This window comes from Periplaneta americana, chromosome 8 (genome assembly GCF_040183065.1).
Source record: "Periplaneta americana isolate PAMFEO1 chromosome 8, P.americana_PAMFEO1_priV1, whole genome shotgun sequence".
NCBI classification, from domain to species: Eukaryota; Metazoa; Arthropoda; class Insecta; order Blattodea; family Blattidae; genus Periplaneta; species Periplaneta americana.
Window position 1 is genome coordinate 114,996,857 of NC_091124.1, and position 22,852 is coordinate 115,019,708.

At 34.0% G+C, this 22,852-nt stretch overlaps 1 protein-coding gene across 3 annotated transcripts in view; it reads left to right on the top strand.

Moving 5' to 3' along the window:
• Impbeta11 (importin beta11) overlaps nt 1–22,852 on the top strand; it is a 212,103-nt gene that overhangs the window by 111,954 nt on the left and 77,297 nt on the right. For all 3 annotated transcript variants that reach the window (XM_069833446.1, XM_069833448.1, XM_069833447.1), the window contains 2 exons: nt 16,087–16,251; nt 16,748–16,940. In XM_069833446.1, coding sequence (XP_069689547.1) covers nt 16,087–16,251; nt 16,748–16,940 — 358 coding nt within the window. The remainder of the gene's footprint in view (nt 1–16,086; nt 16,252–16,747; nt 16,941–22,852) is intronic.

Below are 22,852 nucleotides of genomic sequence, written 5' to 3' on the forward strand. Positions count from 1 at the left end.
AGAACTAGTTACAATTATATAAACGTATACATATAGAAAATAAATAACGAAACTACCATTACATGTATAAATTTGAAATTCAGATTATATTTTATTTTAATAAATTTACGAATTTACATTGGATACTCAGTTTAGTTAGATTGTTTAGTTGATTTCAAATATACAGTTCTGGAAAAAAGGTTTTGAGCCTCTTGGAATGAACAAGTTCCAGTTGAAAAACATGGAAAGTTTTAATTCGAAAGGAAGCACTAAGGCAGCTGTTGAAATTCCATTAATTCTGAATGTTGCCACAACCTGTTCCGAAATGATGCGAGAAAAATTGATTTGCAATAAAAAAGTGTTAAAATGATTTCTTCCCTTGGCAGGTTCCAAACTGCAGACCATAATTTTTTTTAAAGACATGTCAAGCCTAATAATGACCCACACTGTTGAGTAGTAGTAATTCCACTTATTTTTTAAACAAAACATTGCTCCCAGGACTCTGAAGAACAAATCAACTTCCATGTTAGGAATAAAAAAAATGGCAGTGGTCACGGAGACTTGAACTGCAGGCTGGTTGGCAGTCTGCCTGCCTGCATGCCTGCCTGCTTGCCTGCCTGTCTGCCTTGAGAATGAGAGACATGTGTCCTAGAGCTCTTGGCTAGTGGATCGAGACAGCTTTCTAACTTCATCATAAAGATTCAAGTCTCAAAATAATTAATTTTCTAGTGTTTACATAATTATATTAGTGTAAAAAAGTAAACTCATACTTTAATTACCAATATTTATTTAAATTGAATCTACGTGACATATCTTAGTGTTTACTATTAAAATGTTGCTCTTATTACTTTAATTGTTGTTGTTATTATTATTATTATTATTATTATTATTATCATCATCATCATCATCATCATCATTATTATTATTATTATTATTGGTATTGTTGTTTTTAGAACACAGTAATAAAAGAAAACTGCAACTGTCTCCTTCATTGATTGGCTGTAATTAAGAAACAAAGTTCTGAAGAACTCTGAAAATATTATCATATACTGTATTTACTCGCATAAATTTCTCCCTCGCAAAATTTTTTCACCCCCTCAATTTAGGAACTGAAATTCGGGGAGGAAAAAAAATCGCATAATTTTCCTGCCTTCATTAACATTTATAAAAATTTTATTCATAAATGTGACCTAAAAGCGCAAAGCGGCAACACTGCACTAATGGGACTGGTCAGCAAGCTATGCCACTTCCGTTGATTGCGATCATGCCTCATTTTTATGCTGACACATCATAAATGTTGTTAGAGTACACACTTCGCTCACTTGTAGTAACCATGTGGGTGATGTGCAAGTTGTTGTTTTGTTGTTTAGTCAACTGTCCAAAGACAGGTCTGAACCTCACAAGTGATACCAAGAAGCCACCACTTATGAGGCAACTAGGCCAGGAGATAAAGGGATAGGGTGTCCAGTTCCTTTCTCCCTCTATTGCATACATTGCTGACTAGCTACATATTATGCTAGTCGACATGCAAGTAGGCTGCAATATATACCAGTCTATGTACAAATAATTAATTTGTATTTCTAAGTGAAATGGGAAAGAAAAACTGCAGTTACAATGCACAATTCAAATTACGAGTTACAGAGTTCGCGGAAACTAATGGCAATCGTACTGTTGCACGTGAGTTTTGTGTTGAGCCATGACAAGTTTCCAGAAATTAAAAATAAGTGATTATACAACGGAGTTAAGAAATAACGGTTATGCAGTTTCGCACGAAATGATGTAATTAAAGGCTCTAAAGATTGCAAAGAAACTCGATATACCAGTAGGGATTTCTCAATTTAAAGCAAGCAGAGGGTGGATATGCCATTTTATGAAGAGGAATATACTCTCATTTCGAAGAAGGACATCTCTAAGCCAGTGATTGCCGAAGGACAACACAGAAAAAGTAATGGAATTCTATGGGTATATCATAAAGAAGCAGCTTGAGCACAACTATTTGCTGTCGCAAATTGGCAACATAGATCAGACGCCGATTTTCTTTGATATCCAAGGAATGAAAAGGATGTGTCTAGCGTCACTTTGTTAACAAAGGTGGAGAGAAACTTCGACACACAGTTATGTTGGCTGTCACTGCGGACAGGTGGAAATTCCCTCCGTACGTGATATTCAAATGAAAAATGCGTCCAAAAGGGAAGTTTCTCCTGAGTTACATGTTCGTGTTCAAGGGAAAGGATGGATGGCTTCCAGCGTAATGCATGGTTGGGTGCATGCTGTATGGAGGAAACTTCCAGGCTACCTGTTAATTCGCAAGTCTCTCTTGGTCTTGGACAGCTTCTGTGGCCATCTTGTCGACGATGTTCGACAAGAAATGTCGAAGATGAGAACAGATCTGACCATAATTCTTGGTGGTTTAACATCAATGCTGCAACCATTTGACGTGAGTGTAAAGAAACCATTCAAGGATCATGTGGGGCGAATGTACACAGATTGCATGGCTGTGGGATCCCATACACTGATGCCTACCAGAAAAATGAAGAGGCCTTCACTCGAACTAATATGCGAATGAGTCGTCCGGGCATGGGGTCTAATTTCAAATAATATAATTGTGAAAAGCTTCAAGAAAACTGGAATCTCGAACAATATGGATGGCACAGGAAGACGACTGTGTCTAGGAGAGAGATGACAATGATGAATTATCAGAGAAGGGGGCAGACGAGGTGACTTCCGAAGAAAGCGACGAGTGATAAGGTAAGTCATTTTCTCCCAAGTTACCATAATAATCTACTGATGGTAGGCAGATCCTAATATGCATTTTATAGTTGACCGTATCAATTAAACTTTTTTATTTTCCTTCTTCTGGCTTGTTTTTTGCATGTGTTCTCATATGCAGTCAGATGGCAGCGAGCAACACATTCAGTCGGATGGCAACGAGCAGTGTCACATTGGCCCCCTTCGTTATCAATAATATTATTCTTTCTTTTTGTGTAATTAAAGTTAATTGTATAAATTGTTTATCATAATTATTTCTATAGAATTTCAAAATAAATACTGGTATAACTTTAGTGAGTTCTATTTTTGCATTTTTATTTTATATTCAAAATTAAATTTGCATAATTTTCCCTCCACTCATTTTTCATGTTGAAAGTGCAAAAAAAAAAAAAGGGGGGGGGAGATTACGCGAGTAAATACGTGTATGATATCATACAAACATAATTAAAAAAAAAAAGTAGTGGCTACCGGCCTTGGGAATGAGAATCCTGTGTTCCAGAGCTACTGGGACTAGACGTAGGCCTTCCGTCTGCATGGCATGTCTAATCTCAATATGAAGGTTCGAGTCCAAAATACAATGAATGCAATTGTGTGAATGGTGGTGCTATGAAAGCAGCTTCGTGAGTTGGCTCAGAACTTTTTTCTAGAACTGGACCAGAAATAGTCACTAAACCCTGCTACTTTGGCAGTACTGATTTACAATTTTGGGGTGGGAGCATCTGGAAAGCAGAATTAGTTAACCCCAATAATAGAATGAAAATTGTGAGCAGTCATAAATTTTAACTTAGACTAAATACAGCCTGTAAATTTTTCTCTAGAACCCTCTTCAGAAAATAGGAAAGGATCTTCCTTTTCACTCTTATTCTGAGAAAACGTCGTGTGAAAGATTTAAAAAATACATCACTCATAACTGTTTGATCCTGTACAATTCTTCTCCTATTGACATGCATAGATATTACTGTAGTCACTTGACCTCCAATGACGACACCATCACATTTCCCATAAATATTTCATAGTTAAGAAAGTTTTCAAGTACTGTGTCCATCACCAGCAATCTTTAAAAAAAAAAAAAGTAATTATAAGATCATAATCTTCTTCCTAAATAATGGTGTAGACTGCTACTAAAGCATTTAGGCACCATTGTGCACTCCATGAACTGGAAATCAACCCAGAAGACTGCAGTGTGTGACTTGCAATGATGCCAGGCTTTATTTCCTGAAATTCTTTGGGAGGCAATATGTGTTTCCCGAGATATTGATGTCTCATATGGCTTAGACCTGGACAATCCAGCAAAACGTGGGGTAGAGGTCTGCACAGGCCAAAATTCTTAGGCCCGGTCTGGTCTGAGCTTGAACCAGACCCCAACCTGACCTGAAACCTGAGATTAGTTTAAAATTATCAACCCAAGTCCAACCCGAAACTCGAAGACTAACAGATAAAGCAGAGGTCACAGGAGTTAGATACAGCTGTGAGAGAGATCATTCTAGTAGGAGCTTGAGAAAGAGTAATCTTCCAGTGTCCCAGATGTAACAAACAATTTTGTGCAAGATCGTGCGTATTTGCTTGGTTTCCGCACAAAACCAACCCACGGTAAGTCTAAAATTCCATATTCAGTATTCCCAACCTAACACACATAACAATTTCCCTCTTCTTACCGCTTAAGTGACATATTGATTTTACTGCTTTAGGCTTTTAACATATTATTTTTAGAGATGTTCAATATAGTAATAATTATAAATTGGAAACTTACCACTGCAATTTCACCTAAATTGCACTGTTAATTATTGTTTTTAAATATTTGCAAAAATTAAGTAAACTCTACAACTCCACTAAAGTTACTGCATTTCGTGATGCATGTAACATTAAGGAAGCTGTTTGTTTTAAGTTCGCATTTATAGACTGGGGGGGAAAAAAAAGACAGACGTATATCACGGCCTGCTGGAGTATAGTAAACACAGAAGACATTTTAAAGCAACAATGTTGAAGATAGATATTTTTGTTTTCCAAAATTGCCGTCATTGAACAGAAACCAAGATGGAGATTTCATTGCAACTAATTAGAAATTCCTCTTTCAGGTATGTAATAAACGATCTTCGCACAAAATAATATACAATACACGAGCGGTATGTTTTCTTTCAATTCTCGGAAATTAAAAAAGCTCAACTACGTTTCGCTTTTTCAAACTTTTCCTCGAACATGAAAACTTCAACATACCGCTCTTGTAACGCATATTACTATTCTGTGTCTAAGAGAGAGTAGAGATGAGACAAGTGTCATTCTGAAATACGAAGTCGTACAAAACAATAACTTACAATAACTAGTAGTCTTCTCTTTGATGGGCACCAGGTGGACATATATTCGTGCATGCATTAAAATCGTCTTATTTTTTCTTAATATATAATTTGCAGAAAAAAAAAGATTTTGTTTCTTTAAGGCCAGAGTCCAGCCCACAGGCTGGTCTGGGCCTAGGCCCGCGGATTTGATCAGAGTCCGTGCAGACCTCTAATGTGAGGTGATGACTCAACATTCATCTTGCATTTCCTACAAGTTGGAGCAACAGTGGGCCCAATATGTGTAGTTACTTGTTCAGATGGCAGTGTCCAGCCAAAAGTCCGGTTATCTATCTTAAGCTTCTTCTTTCTAAAGCCAGGAATTGTTAAGTTAGATTTTGGTTCTCCAATGAGGAGTTTGGCCTTTCTCATGGCTGGTGTAGATCTCCAGGCTCTTAGTAACATCAGGTTCTCTTTTAGAGCCTGTTTAATTGTACACTTAGAGATGTCAACACAAGGTTCCAGGCAATAGCGTTGGATGATAGTTCCATGCTTGGCTAGCAGGCTGTCTTGTCCATTGCCATGTTTTATAGATCAAACTGCAACTTAAAAAAACTCTGAAGGAAGAAAAAAATACAGGAAAGCATTAATATTAGAATAAGTTAAAAATACTTAATTAACAGTTATAATTCATTACTCCCAGTGATAAAAAAAATTGAGTAAATATGGTGACTGGCAGAATTTAATTTTATCATGAGAGAGATATGGCCAGTAACACAGGTCTGCAAAATTAATTTTTATTTTGTGGTGGCATAAGGTTCAGCATGTGTCCAAATATAATTTTGATATGCTGAATTCCTGTATAGCATCACATTTTATTTATTTACAATGTTCAAATGAAATATTTATGATTGATTGGTATCTAATGTTGAGCAGTTAATGGTGTTATTTGCTCTCTTGCACTCCACTATTTAGCAGGTAGACTGAAAAATTGAGTAAAAGTTGGACAGTGAAGATGATCTTGATCCATATGTTCATTAAGATTACAGAAAGGGCATTAGGAGATACTGCAGTATCAATTCTATGTTCTTCAAATATGATTGGTGGTGGCTCCTTGGAAACTATCTAGAGATAAAATAGTGCCCTCATTTGGATCTCCAGGTGGGGATCTCTTTGCCAGGTTTCATGCATGAGAACTCTATCAATTAAAATTTTACAATGGAATACAGGAGAAATGTCGCAAGCTAAAAGACTTACAGGCCATGAAATATTTACTGATTTGGTGATTTCTAACCACACTATAAAATGCATAAGACACTGGCAGAAGTAGGATAAAATTTCCTGTATACACATCCTACGCAAATGATTTTCTCGCCTTCTTTGTTGCAAACAAACATTGAGTTCACTTGCATGTGTGGTTATGACGAGTTTACCTTATTAAACAGCAAATGTAGTCAGCCATCGCTACCAGAATCTCAATTCCATCCCTTTCTTCCCTGATCGAATCTCTTTCTCTGTTCCTCATTCTAAGTTACCTGGAAATAATTATGTAAAGACTGCACAAAATGTAACTTCAAGCTCATATTCAAATTTACAATTAATTTTATATATCAATATGCCTGGTAAATTATTAAATAAGTATATAATAAATTTCAATCTTAAGACATATCAACTTGCAAATGTTTATTTGCTATGTAATAACAATATGAACGTTTTTGCCATTTAGGGCATCTTCAGATATAACAAAAAACATATAATCTGGACCTATAACAGTAAATTATGCAAATGACAAAGAATAGAAAACAATATATGTAATACATAAGATTCATGAGCTATATGTAAATATGACATAATGCAGGATGAATATAGAGATAATCTTTGGATTTTAAAATTAGACTAGACGAATATTTTATACATATAGCTCGTGTTACAATTAAATATACAATAGTTAAAATTTGTCAATGATGTTAAAATTTAAAATTTATAATGATGATAATAAAATATTTTAGAGTAATCATAACTGAGAATTGTCGTGAGTTACAAGATAGTTTGCGTAGCTGATGTTCGTGTATTTTGTAATTGTTTCATCTGAAAATTGAAATGGAGAAATAATAATAAATGCAAAAATATAAACGAGTTATTATATAAAGACGCAGATAATTATTATTATAAAATTACTTACTAAAAAACATTTATTAATGCACTAATGTTGTTTATGTTAAAGAATTGCTGTTAGGTGTAATTAGATTTGTTGAGATATTTGAATAAATGCTCATTGATTATGAGTGTAGTGGAATGTACGAGTATTTCGTAATAGATAAATCATAAGTTAGGTATGAATTTTAATCATACACTGAAATTTAAGTAGAGAAAATCAATATTGTAATTCGTAGAATTAGTAATAATTAGATGAGCTATAATACCAAATATATGTAAATGATTTAAGGCAACGGTAATAATTAATATAAGATTACTTACTTAGAGAGATCATTGGCTTTTGAAATGGATGTAGTGGAATGTACGAGTATTTCGTAATAGATAAATCATAAGTTAGGTATGAATTTTAATCATACACTGAAATTTAAGTAGAGAAAATCAATATTGTAATTCGTAGAATTAGTAATAATTAGATGAGCTATAATACCAAATATATGTAAGTGATTTAAGGCAACGGTAATAATTAATATAAGATTACTTACTTAGAGAGATCATTGGCTTTTGAAATGGATCCATGTTGATTCCATTCCAGGACGTTTCATTGAACACTTTTGTCCACTAATATCTCGTTCACTCCAAATTACGTCCAAAAAATGTGACCGTCCATGGACATTTGGTCCACAGTTTTTCGCCTAACACCATCTATCAATAAAGTTGATTCACTATTTTGTCCATTTTATTAGCTATTCAATGCATGTAAATAATAAAATCAAAACTTATTCAATGCATGTAAATAATAAAATCAAAACTTTTTGTACCTGAACAAACATAACCAGTGGAATAGTGCATGAGCAAATCTTCCTGCTTAAAAATAGTGTACTTTTTCTGTTAGAAAAGATGAAATCACATATAGAAGTATATTCGAACTTGAAAACTGCAGCAAAAAATGTGAACTCAGATTTAACTCCACAATTCATCATAGTGCAATAAATGCTACTAATGCCATGTTTCAAAATACTAAGGTAAAAGGATATATATATATTTTTTTTTGGAAGATGTAGATGATGATTTGGACCAAGTAGTGGACAGTTGTCATGATGATGTCCAAGGTCTTGTTGCATACATCAAGGCAATATATGTAAGAGGCCTTCTACCAAGAGGCAGAAGAAGTAGTATACCTCCAAGATTTCCATTCGCACTTTTGAATGTCTATAACCAAATGATAAACAGAGTTCAGAGTACTAATTTGTGTGAAAGAATAGCACTCCCGTTTTCAGAAAATCATTAGCACTTATCATTAGAACATTCAGTCGTTTTTGGAACACATTCAAAAAGATATTTGGAAATCCAGATGGCAATTCTACAGCTATCTGTAGGACACACAAACATCCAGTACCCTATTAAAAAGGTAAGTTACATTCTGAAGCAATGTTAACTAGAACAAATTGTAAATGTAATAACATTGATTTGTATTTGTGAATCATAAGTTACAAACTTAAATTGTATTCCATACAAGAAGAAAGAGAATATTAGTTACATTAAGCAAATGTTGTGACAAAGAGAAGAATGTACTTAACATAGATTAATAATAAAATAAAATAATAGTAACAATAGTGATAATGATGATAATAATAATATTATTATTATTATTATTATTATTATTATTATTATTATTATTATTATTATTTGCATGACCATAATGTCATATGGACGAAAAACTCTTGTGAACAAACAATATAAGTGGATGAAAAGGGAATAGACAAAGAATTCGTGGACATATACTTACAATGGAGGAAATACACCATGTCCCGCTTAAAACACCAATAAAATAAAAGCCCATAGCTCTAATGAGAAACTTATTTAATTGAAACTGTTAACATTTTCTAATACCTAAAGAGTTGAAATTTCAATACACTTCAACATGACTACCATTAATAGCATGGCAGATATCGAGTCTGTTTTCCATCTCTGTCGATAACACAGCTCATCTGCCCTGTACCTTGGAAAAGTTAGGGATGGCTGTTTAGAAGAGTGTGAGGCTATCTTTGTAGCAAGCAGCTGGCTAACGGTACTTCTGGTGTGAATACACTCTGCTTAATTTCCTTTCTATTTTTTTCCAAAAAAAAAAATTCTCTCTCTCCATTTGTACTTGGAAGACGGACGTGAACATTTGCTTAATAGAATTGCTGGTGTAAATATATATTTAAAGCAAAAGATGTAGCAATATAACTTTCGTGTGTAGTGTTTGCATATATATATATATATATATATATATATATATATATATATATAGAGAGAGAGAGAGAGAGAGAGAGACTAAGTGTATATAGTAACTCTTGTAGAATAATTTCGTGCGTTTGTGTGTGTGTATATATATATATATATATATATAGAGACTAAGTATATATAACAACTCTTATAGAATAATTCCATGTGTAGTGTTTGTGTATGTATAGAGACTAAGTTATATAGTAATTCTTACAGAATAATTTCGTGCATAGTATTTGTGTATATATATATAGAGACTAAGTGTGTTTCTAAGCTTACCTGTATATAGCAACTAAATTTATTAACTTAATCTTAAGTGTGACTAATCATACCGCCTACTAAGAAAAAGGAAGTAATTCATTCCCAAGCACGTGAAATAATAACGAAAGTAATAGAAACGTGTGATAACGAAGCTAAGTACAAGAGTCTTATGCATTTAGTTACTCAGGCCACTAAACCCGCTGCATATTACACTGGTGTGTTTGAATTTACAGTAAAACAAATTAGAAAAGAAAATTTGGAAAGAAACCGGGATCGCCCCAATGAAATTCTCTCGACTTCTGGAAAAAAATGACCACCTCGGCCACAGCATACACATGTTATATTGATGACTTTGATAGGTGTGTTATTAAAAATACTATCAACGACTTTTATATTCAAGAAAAGAAAGTGCCAACTGTGACCAAACTTTGGCTGTAATCAGAAATAAAATTAATTTTCCATGCAGTGGTAGGTCACTAAATAGACTGTTGGAAAGGATGAACTTCGAATGGAAAAAATCCCAGTCTAAGAGAAATGTTGTAGTTGAAAGGGTTGATATTGTTGCTTGGCGTCATAATTATTTGAGGGAAATTGAAGAATTTCGTAATCAAGGGAAAGAAATTGTATATCTCGATGAGGCCTGTGGACAGCAACATAACTTTTAAGAAATGTTGGCAACATTCGGATGAGTTCAGCATACAGACAAACCATAGTGCAGGAAACAGACTTATCGTCCTACATGCATGTAGCAAAAATGGTTCCTTGAAAAATGCGGAACTTGTTTATAAAGCTGGTTCTGCAAGCGGAGATTATCACGGGCAGATGAACCAGGTAAATTTCGAGAAATGGGTTGATGAGAAATTAATTCCCAGTCTTCTGCCAAGGTTAGTCGTGGTCATGGACAATGCACCCTATCACTCCGTTCAGGTTGATAAGCCTCCAAATAAGTATGTGTCGAACAGAGACATGATAGGGTGGCGAGAAAAAAAGGAGTTGAAGTTAATGAAAGACTTCACAAAGTCGACCTTTTCACTTTAATGGAGAAACACAGGCCTCAAGAAAAGATTTTTAGGGTTGACCAAAGGCTGGTGGAGTTCGGACACACCATACTGAGACTTCCTTCTTATATGTGTGACTTATGTCCGATCGAATTAGCATGGAAAAAGATGAAACACAGGGTGAGAGAAAATAACGTGACAGGAAATTTATCTTTGCAAAGATTAAAGGAACTTACAGAAATGGCTTTATCGTCAATAAAAAAAAGAGGACTGGGAGGGTTACTGTCAACATACATTAAAAGTGGAAAGCCAATATAGATTTCGATATAATGATGACGATGATGATGATGAAAGTGATTCAGAATTAGCTACTCCATTGTAACATTGCGCAGAATTGGTGAGTCAATGTTTTTATAATGCATGCTGCACTGTATTTCTAACTTTCTCTCCATCCACTCCATTCACTACTAGTGCGAAACTACTACCCCAACTCCGCATTCCTTCCAGTGCAGATGAACTGTGTCACTGACAGTATTCCTCAGCATATCAGTAGTGACATTTTGAATCGCAAGACAGATTCTGAGCTTCAAATCATCGAGGTCAGCCACTAATGTTCTGTATATTTGATCTTTGACGAATCCCCATAGAAAAAAGTCCAAGGGTGATAGATTTGGTGACCTTGGCAGCCAAGCGATTGTCTCGGATCCTCTGCCAAAACCAATCACTATGGGTTCAGCAAAAAAGAAGGGACCTGTCTTTCAATAAACCACACCAGACATTAACTTTGGGTGAATCATTTCATGTTGAAACACAACAGATGGATTCTCACTTTCCCAGATTCTGCAATTGTGTCTATTGACTTTTCCTAATACCAGTACGTAGAAAGTTGACTCGTCAGAGAAACACACATGATCTAAGTACAAGTTGTTTTCGTCAGTTTTGTCCAAAACACTTGCAGACTTTTCATTTTGTATGATTCTCCGATAAGCAAGTTGTAATATAATAATATTAAATTGGGCTAACCGTCTATACTTATCTAGTTTATATTTGGATTAAACATTAACGTTTTCGGCACTTATGTGCCATTTTCAAATGAATGGAATTGCCTTATGTGTGTGAAATATATGGTATGTACCCTTGATAATCTACCATCGTTTACAAAATAATATGTAAATTAAATTAAAAACACTTACTAATAATTAAAATCTATACTAATTTACATCTACAATAAAAGTCCCATTGTTTTATATTCATGTTGTTTCACTTACGCAAGTCAAAGCACTGTACCACGATGAAATGTTGCGTAATATCAGTTACATTGATGCTTGTTATTGTATTCCTTCGGTTTGCCAAGGTTGGATGTTACAAATTCATCATTGTCACCATACGATTTTCAGTTAAGCCTTTTACATTGCGAGCATAAAATGTTGTTGTTATGTGTATGAATATACTGGAGTTTAAATGCATTGATTGAAAATATTAACTTACTTACATTGGTTGGACGTGTTGTGTGCTCAACGTTAGTCAGGCTGTTACTGAGAATCGTTCGGTGCTCACAATAGTTCTTATTTTAATGAACGTCTGGCGGAACCGGAAGTGATGTAGGGATACCTATGAACAAGAGTAACTACAAAAAAGAATTCAATTATATTCAAAACCTTGCAAAAGAAAATGGCTATGGAAAACACTTAATTCTTAAACTACTTAAAAACAGAAAAGCCATATTACTTAAGAAAAAACACACTACATTAGAACCAGAAAATGCAAAACCGAACAAAAAATGGCAAACCATGACTTATTTCGGGAAAATTTCTAATCAAATCAATAATTTTTTCAAAAAACAAAATATCAACATAGCATTCAAAACCAACAACAAGCTTCATAACATAATCCCCGATAGAACCAATAATAATGAACCCCTCTTAAATAGTGGTATATATCAATTGCAATGTAAAAACTGCACCTAATTATATATCGGTCAAACCCGCCGTAATTTCAAAATAAGATATAAAGAACACGTTACAGATTTTAAATACAATAGAAACAAGTCGAAATATGCCCATCACCTCATAGAAGAAGGACATGAATTATGTAATATAAAAGATACACTAAAAGTTATAAAAGCCATTAACAGCCCCTTAATAGACATTGCAGAGCAATTTTATATTGCAAAGAATTTCAACGAAGAAAAACACCTTTTAAACGAACAAATAGTTAATCCCAATAACCCACTATTCAATTTATTTAAATTAATCTCGAAAAATCGGACATCATCCCATAATATTACATCACATCCCCCTGCCTCTACATCACTTCCGGTTCTGCCAGACGTTCATTAAAATAAGAACTATTGTGAGCACCGAACGATTCTCAGTAACAGCCTGACTAACGTTGAGCACACAACACGTCCAACCAATGTAAGTAAGTTAATATTTTCAATCAATGCATTTAAACTCCAGTATATTCATACACATAACAACAACATTTTATGTTCGCAGTGTAAAAGGCTTAACTGAAAATCGTATGGTGACAATGATGAATTTGTAACATCCAACCTTGGCAAACCGAAGGAATACAATAACAAGCATCAATGTAACTGATATTACGCAACATTTCATCGTGGTACAGTGCTTTGACTTGCGTAAGTGAAACAACATGAATCCTTGGTGTGTTAATATATAACAAACAGAATTTTAACATTTTAATACGTGCAACACAGTGCAACTCAAAAACATTTTAATAAATATAGGAACTGCATGTGATAACAACTTCAAGATAACCATAATGTTACATAAAACAATGGGACTTTTATTGTAGATGTAAATTAGTATAGATTTTAATTATTAGTAAGTGTTTTTAATTTAATTTACATATTATTTTGTAAACAATGGTAGATCATCAAGGCTACATATCATATATTTCACACACATAAGGTGTATCTATTTGATCATGTAATAAGGCAATTCCATACATTTGAAAATGGCACATAAGTGCCGAAAACGTTAATGTTTAATCCAAATATAAACTAGATAAGTATAGACGGTTAGCCCAATTTAATATTATTATATTACTTGCAGACTTGCTTTTCAGATTGATTTACTTTGGCTTCTTTTAAAGGAGGTTCATACAAGTTCAATATTCTCTTCAGAAACTCCTTTCTTAGCATGCTTACCACTGCTCAACAACAAGCTTCCTGTTTGCTTCAACTTTGCATATCAGGCCATTATTCTCTTATAATTAGGAATGGATCATGTCTTTGAAGGTTGTATTCCCAATGAAATCGGCATTGAACATTCTTCACAGACTTTGTTTCTGCTAACCAAAGAACACACGACACTTTCTGCTGAATAGCCAACATGGCTATTTTTACAGAATTAGTTTGCTGTTATTTATTTATTTCTCCATTGCAGTTACATTGTTACATAAATTGCAAGATCTGCACTACCAAACCTGACTAGATATATTTGTCTTTGCCATTTATATATTTGGAGTTATAACCATTTATTTTTATGTTTTAAGCGGGACACATTGTATTAGTGTGGACCAAACATAAGAGTGGATGGAACTCATATGGATGAAATGTTTTGGAACCATTTATTCCCATTGTTATGAACAATATCTTTTATACTGTAATTCTTTTGCTCGAGTCAATAAATGAACTATTGTCTTTTGGTTCATAAACTGTTCCTATATGACCAATTGAGCCAAACATGTCACAAGAATACACAAGTTGCCCTTTCTTTTGAATATCTCCTCGGAATTGTGTAAAAGATTGCTTCAGGAGCTAAACTATTTTTTCCCTTCAATCTTGATCCTTATAGTTCACTCTTTTCTTTAATAAGATCCAAGTCACGTGGCAAATCCTTCAATTTCAAATGACTGAGAGGATGTGGATTGTCATCATCTAAGTCTGGTCAACAATTTAGATTGTTTTATATACTTGAGGTGATGGAGTTCTTCCACGCACTGGTAATGTCATTAGTTCTGTCAGAATTGGAAAATCTGAGCCATGTGGCACAAGTCTTACTACTGATAGAAGATTTGGGTATTCATGGTTGGTTGTTAGTGGCCATAAGGGTTGTTGATACTCATCATTTTCTCCCTGGCTTCTCATATTTGGGTATTCATTGGCCTTCTTGTTTTTCTCATTGAATCCAAATATTTTACACAAAAATAACAATCATTGTAATAATTTTTTGCTCGTGCCAAATGGCATAAAAGATCAAGTCCCTTTTCTGCACACATATTTTATATGCGACATGGGGAGCAAGCATTTTATCCTGATTTCTTAATTTAATTTTAAAACATGCCAAATACAAACTCTTGACAAATGAGATAGTGTTTCTTTTCTGCTTTATCATCTAACACAATATATATAATAACAAATATTGTTGAGCTTGTTCATACTGTCTCATAGATGCAACACAGGAACTTGCGATTTTAAACACACTAAAATCACAACAGCAGAGTGCGCACTTGAGACAGAGACACTGACACCACAAGGGGTGAAAATCAATAGATTTCGAGGTTGGCAGTGTTGAAAGTGGAAGGAGAAGGTAAGTGCTTTATTGTCTCTGCAAGAGAAAGACTGAAGAAATGATGCAAAGGGGCAGTGACTCAGTCATGGAACGAGCAATAACACAAATATATAATAAAAGTGAGCTATAGGCTGTGATTTGAAGCATTTATACAATTAAGATATTGTGCTATGCAGTACTTTTACTCCAAAAACTGATGTGCTGATCAGTATTATGCAAAAAAAAAAAAAAACAAACAAACAAACAAACAAAACAAAAACAAAAAACAAAACTTATTATACAAAATCTATATATAATATGTTTAAACTATTGATATCAGTCTGATTAGTGTAATATGTTACTGGTCAGTGATGTACACAATGGAGGAGAAAAGAAATTGGCCACCCTCTCCCATTATCTCCTGGCTTAGTTGCCTCAGTGATGCCTTATTGGTGTCACTTGTGAGGTACAAACCTGTCTTCAAACAGTTGACTAAATAAGAACAAGGTATTTGATTTGAATTATATCACGTGACGTGTCACATGCTGCAAAATCTTTGCAAGCCTATGTATTTTTTCCTTGAACCCCCTCATTCATGGAGAAGATTATTTCATATGTGATGAATCTAGTACACAAATACCACAGATATACTTTTCTCCTGAAAAAGGAGGGTTGGAAACTAAGAATTTTCAATTCCCATGAAAGCCCATTGCTCTCAATCACTTCGAATTTAATTGCAAACTTTGACAATTGAGAACAACAGACGAAAAACATTTAGAATTACAAAAGTATTGTCTAATATCATATAGGGCCTACTTGGTTATAAAACCGCAATAAAATAAATTGAGTTTGTTTCCTTTTTTTCAGATGCATGTTTTGTATGTGCTGTCTTTCATTGTGGAGAGAGTTGGTTTTGCTATCAGACCGTATTCTGGATCCTTGATTCAATACTTGCCATTACTATGGGAAGAATCTGCAGAACATAATATGCTACGCTGTGCTATTGTCTCTACCTTAGTGCATCTAGTAAAGGTATGTGTACTAATTTGTGTTGTATCAGTGCCAATTCTAAGCATGTCCATTGGTTATGGAGGATAATGGTAGTAGAAAAATGGGAGTACCCAGAAAGCCATTCTCAGCACAGTCTTTAGTCATTATAAATATCAACTCTCTCTCCATTTCCCTCCCTCCCCTCTGTCTCCCTCCCACCCTCGCTAACCCCTCTTCCCTACCTCTCCTTTCTCCCCTCCTCTTCCCATATCTCCCCCCCTGTCTTCCCCTCCCTCCCTCTTTCTCTTCCCCTCCCTCTTTCTCTCCCTCGCCCTCTCCCCACCTATCCTCCTCCCTCTCTCTCCCCCCTTCTCTCTCTCTCTCTCTCTCTCTCTCTCTATTTTTATTAAAATAAAAAAAAAATATTATGTTTTTTAAACATTGTGGGTTTTAATATAAATTCCTATTAAAATATACTGTATATTCTTTCAAGTCTGCATTACACTTCTTTATGAATTCTGTGTATTTTACACTACAGGCACTTGGCACAGTGAGTGAGAGTCTATCTCCATTTCTACTTCCTGTTATCCAATTGAGTACAGATGTGCAGCAGGACTGCCATGTTTACTTACTGGAAGATGGATTAGAGCTCTGGCTAGCTGTACTAGAGAACTCTTCGTCTATGTCCCATGACTTGCTTCAGTTGTTCCGCAACATGCCACCTCTCTTGGGTATGTTTTTACATTTAAAAAAATAATTTAATTTACCGAAATAAGACAGTTTAAGTTTATGTACAGTTAATTTTTAACTTGATGAACCTTAAATATTTCATATAAAAATTGGCTGCATGAATTAATATTTATAATATAATTTATATCTAACATTGATCTTGTTTAATTTTAATGGTTAATTGAATCATTCATTGTTGAAAGGAAGTAAGTCCACTTTATTGTCGATCTTGATTTTTTTTATTCGTATTGTTTGCAACAAGACACATTTGTTGCTGTAACGTGGTCGATATACTTGTATTTCTTGTCTCGTAAATGACACAAGTTTTACCATTCAATTTTTAAAGGAATTAAATCCAGAAGATAGAGCATTTTAACCCAAAACTTTGATTCCTGAACATGTTATTCAAGGTTGAATGTTGAGAAAATGCATACAATGTTTAAAAAAATGTACATTTTATGACAGTGTCAATTTCGTATACTAATTTGCTACACCCCACATTCATGTTTTGTTTTTCTTATGAAGAGCTTAAAACCTTCCTTTTTTTTTACTGTGTACAGCTGTAAAAAAACGTGACTGCTCTCTAGAATATAAGCTCCTTTTGGGTATCTTCGCTACAATTCAGAGACAGGCGATGTTACATGTTGTTGGACCACAGTTATAATTGAAGTGTTCTGCATGTTACTATTATAGCATAGTGATAGCGTTTCGGGCTGGTATTCATGAGGTCGTGCATTCAAACACAACCTAGTGCTTTTGTTTTTTTGTTTTTAAGAGAGAGAGAAAATATAATTGCTCCTGTCTCTTTTATGACTGATTTAGTAATTAAGATCAGGTTCATGAATGTATTATATATAAACTTGGCAATATCAGAGCTACTCAATTCTGCTACAGGAGAAAATGAAATCCATAACAGCATGTTGTTAAATTCCTCTGATAAAATTAGGTAAGAAATTCTCCATCTCTTCAATAATATTTGGAAAACAGGCTTTTATCCTAAAACTTGGAAAAATCAATTGTAATTCCTGTTCTCAAACCAGATAAAGACAAATTGGACCCTAAATCATATAGACCGATATCTTTAACATCCTGCATTTCTAAATTACTGGAACGCATTGTTCACATAAGATTAACCTGGAGACTTGAAACTTTCAGTCTTTTAAGCCCATATCAGTTTGGCTTTAGACCATCATGTGGCACAACTGAACCTCTATTATATTTTACTCAAGAAATTTATAAAGGTTTCACAGAAAGAAGACCATATTAGCTGTAATGATAGACTTTTAAGCTGCTTTTGATAATACTCCATACAGATCCATTTTATTACAATCTATGAAACTTGGAATCAAAGGCAGAATGCTAAGATTTCTACATTCTTTTCTTAATGAAAGAACAATTCAAACTTCAGTAAATAATCATTTGTCTTTATCCATAAAAATTACAGGTGGTATACCTCAAAGTTTTGTTTTAAGCGCAAATTTGTTTAATGTAATGTTACGTGACTTACCTTATGTTGTTCCACCTGAGGTAAAAATAAGTATCTATGCAGATGATGTTACAATATGGGCTACAAACAACGATCCAAATGAATCATTAAGAGTTCTACAAACAGCTGTAAATAATATCAGTAATTGGGCATCCAAATGGAATCTGTCTCACAATCAAAAACTGAATATACTGTCTTCACAAGAAGATATAGCTTAAAAAACTATAAACCTCACATTTATTTGAATAATCAAGAAATTCAGTACAATCCAACTCCTAAGATCCTAGGATTAATTTTTGATGAAAAACTTTTATGGAAAACACATTTAACCAATGTTGCTTCACAGTGTCTACCACGATTAAATCTCTTGAAGATCATAGCTAATAAGAAATGGGGATCAGATATTACGACAGTGCATCTGTTTTATAATGCTTATATACGATCAAAATTGACCTATGGATATGAAATATGGGTAGGAGCATCAGCAACTGATCTACAAAAAATTTCTGTTCTTCAAAACTCAGCTGTAAGATTATGCCTAGGAGTACCAAAAACCACACATCAACTGTTGCCCTAGAAATTTAAATGTAATATTCAACCAATCAGACACTATGTATTACAAAAGGATCCAAAAATACATTTAAAATTGCAAGCCTCATCCAGATCTCAGACGTTCTTCAAACTGTCAGGTAATATCCTGTGTAATTTGTATAAAATAAACAAAGAAGAAATATCAATCTATATCACACTCATTGCTAAAACTCCAGTTGTGAACGAAATTCCTCCATGGAAATGGGTGATTTCAGAACATGGCATACAAATTCCAGGAAATCATTCCAAAAATGATCCTCCATACTGTACATTCTTAAATTAGATGCCATGGAACTACTTTGCAGCACATATAAGGATCACTTTTAAATTTATACAGATGGATCTCTAAATCCTAATAATGGGACGTCAGGAGCAGGGTATTATATTTCAAAATATCAAGAAAGTTACTTCATCCCATGTTCATCCTCTTCCAGTCTTGACACTAAATTGCTAGCTATTGATACTGCTTTTCATTGTGTATTACTCAAATTTCTGAAAAATCTATTTGCATACTTATGGACTTCAAGGAAGCTATATTTAATATAATTAAATATCTACCAAATATATACGCACATAGAATTATTCCAATTCAGGAACAACTAAGTAAACTAAAAAAATCCAAAAGGAAATAACATTTCAGTGGATACCTAGTCATTGTGATATACCTGGAAACAAGAAAGTCGATAATATTGCAGAACAGGCAACATATTTGCAACCAAGACCTCTTCAAGTGATATCTGTATCCAATGCTTTTGTTTCAGTAAAGTCTAATTTTATAAACCTATGGATCAACAATTGGCTCTCTTCTGACAAAGGAAAAATTTTACTGTCCGTACAAAAGAAACCAAATGACCTGAAAATGTACAAAAACTTGCTCAGACATGCTCAAACATTTTTAACCAAAGCCAGAACAGGTCGGATTGTCACACAATTGTACCTACACCGATTTCACCTTTCTGATAATCCTACTTGTGTGTGGTGTAATAATCATGATGAAGATCTGGAACACATTCTTCTTTACTGTCCATCCATAAACCACAAATGAAGTAAATTAAAACCATCAGTACCAGTTGCAAAAGACACTGCCCTGCAGTATATATTGACTACACCCCAACTCTGGCTACTAGCAACAGGCATCTATAATGAACACCGATCATAATAACCCTCATTTCTCATGAAAAACAAAAACTGAATAGACTACAGTGGACTTTATGTTGTCAGCAAACAGCTGGATATATTAAGATTGATTGATTGATTGATTGATTGATTGATTGATTGATTGATTGATTAATGTATTATGCCATGACATGTCATTATTTATTATGACATTATGGCTGCTAATGGAAAGAAAGTAAGATTTTGTTCTCAACAAAAATATTTTTTATGGCATTAACAAAAAATTACTGGCGTCTGCATTAGAAAATTCAAACAATTAAAAGTTAAAAAAATAAAAACAAAAAACAAAACAAAGAGCCGCGATTCAATATTTAGTCCATCTTCCTCCCATCTCAATTACATCTTGCAGTTGAGTGGGCATGGAATCGATAGTCTTTTCAAATAGTGACTGATCTCACTCACGAAATCCCAGGCATCCTGGACGAGCTTCCACAAATCATCAGGATGTCTTGGAGGGGGATTGGACCAATCTTTCTGCATATGCTTTACTTATGCCCACATATTCTCCAAAGGATTCAAGTCTGTCACTTCGATATCTTGTCTCCTCACAAACCAGTCTCGAATCAATAGGGATATCCTGAACTAGCACCAACAGATAGCGCACGTGTATTTTGAGGGATGCGCTTTGCGTGTGCATTTCTTTTTCGGTATATAAACATTGATGATATACGTAGTGTATTAGTATATTAAATTCTCTTATAAACAATTAAAAATGGCAAATTTTTGTTATGTTCCTATATTGAAAAACCAGGGAAAGCTTTTTGTCTTCAATCAGGTCCCAAAATATTCTGAATATATGCTTTAAACCTTAAAAAAATATATCTAATTAAATTGCGCCTCGAAAGTGTTAGTTGTTAAATAAAAGTAACACTTCAACTAAGGAATTGTTGACTACAGTTTCATTTTGGAAGGGGAAAAAGAAAAATTAATAAAAACATATGCAACCTCGACAGCGAGCTATGTTAGCTTAAATTATGTAGTAGTTGTAGGAGTCTCCGAGTTTACACCTGCAGTAAACTCTCTGTAAACTGGGATGTTTATTATCCAGGACGATCCATAGTGAAATCCATTTCGTGAATAATGTTTTTAATGCACTGTACCCATGTTTTAACTTCAAATCTTCAAAATCATCCTACATAGTATTCAAAACTGCATGTCCTTAACCTACAAAACGCACGACTAATCGTGGTACTACTGCGATAATATAATAATAATAATAATAATAATAATAATAATAATAATGGTTTATTTTAACTGGCAGAGTTAAGGCCATTCGACCTTCTCTTCCACTCAACCAGTATGATAGAAAATTACTACATTGCTATGAATATAACATAATTAATACAATACAATACAATACAATTCAAAGCAAAACAATACTACAAAACAAGACAATATAATACATAATTAATATAATACAATGACAATTCTTTTTATCTTCACAACACTAATGAAATAATTATGTAATAATAATAATAATAATAATAATAGTAATAATAGTCATACCTAAATTAAATTAAATTATTACACTCGATCACAATAAATAACTTCAATTTAACTGCGCCCGTAAGAAATCATTTAGCTTTTCCTTGAAAGTGGTTATTGTCTAGCAGCCCCTAATCTTCTGAAGTAGAGAATTCCATTCATGGGGGACTGAGACAGTAAAAGAGGATGATTAGTGGGATGTTCTATGGGCAGAAATAGCTAGGATTTGGCTCTCCTGTGACCTGGTGTTTAGATTGTGATTGGAGGATAAGTAGTTAAACCGGGAACGAAGATAATTTGGAATAGAAGTGTGGAGAACTCGAAACAGAAGAGACAACGAATGAAGTGTTCTACGGTTACTAAGTTGCAGCCAGGATAAAGATTTGAACGAGGGTGTAATATGGTCAAATTTGTGAGCATTGCTGATGAATCTGACACATATATTGTGCACACACTGCAGCTTGTTCGAAACGTCAGTTGTCAAGTCTGTAAGTATTACGTCGCAATAGTCAAACAGTGGTAGTACGAGGGTTTGCACTAAAGTCTGTTTTAATTCTGGCGGGAGGAAGTTTCTAAATTGGTTAAGAGAATGCATGGTATAGCACACTCTCTTGGATATTTCCTTTATCATCCTATTAAAATTGCTTTTGATCTTTCTGCAACTACAGAAAAAAAATACATGGAATTCAATCTTGATAGTCCCTTCCCTATAAAAAAAAACCACTTTGGTGGCTGCATATCCTGTTTTTAGCGTACGGTTATTAAATACTAATGATTAAAGAGGGCAATATTCATCTTCGAAATAGTTCCTATTTTTTATTTGTGCTTCTCGTTCTCGAAGTTCTCGTTCAGGTTCATGAACATTCAATTTACTCGTATCTATATTCTGCATACTGCAGATTTCCCCACCCATCTCGGGGAATCCCTCAGTATTATACAGGTTTATGTTATTATTTATTGTAAATTAAATTAAATTAAATTATGAGGTAAGAAAATATTGAATTATATTAAATTATACTAGGTTATACAAAATAATTGTAAATATTATTTTGACACACACAGAAAACCAACAAGCGGGGAAACTTAATCAACTGTAGCATATGATATAACATAGCCCTACAACATGTTGTGCCGCATGGAACGCTCCTGCCAACTAGCGGTAAAACTTCGCATAAG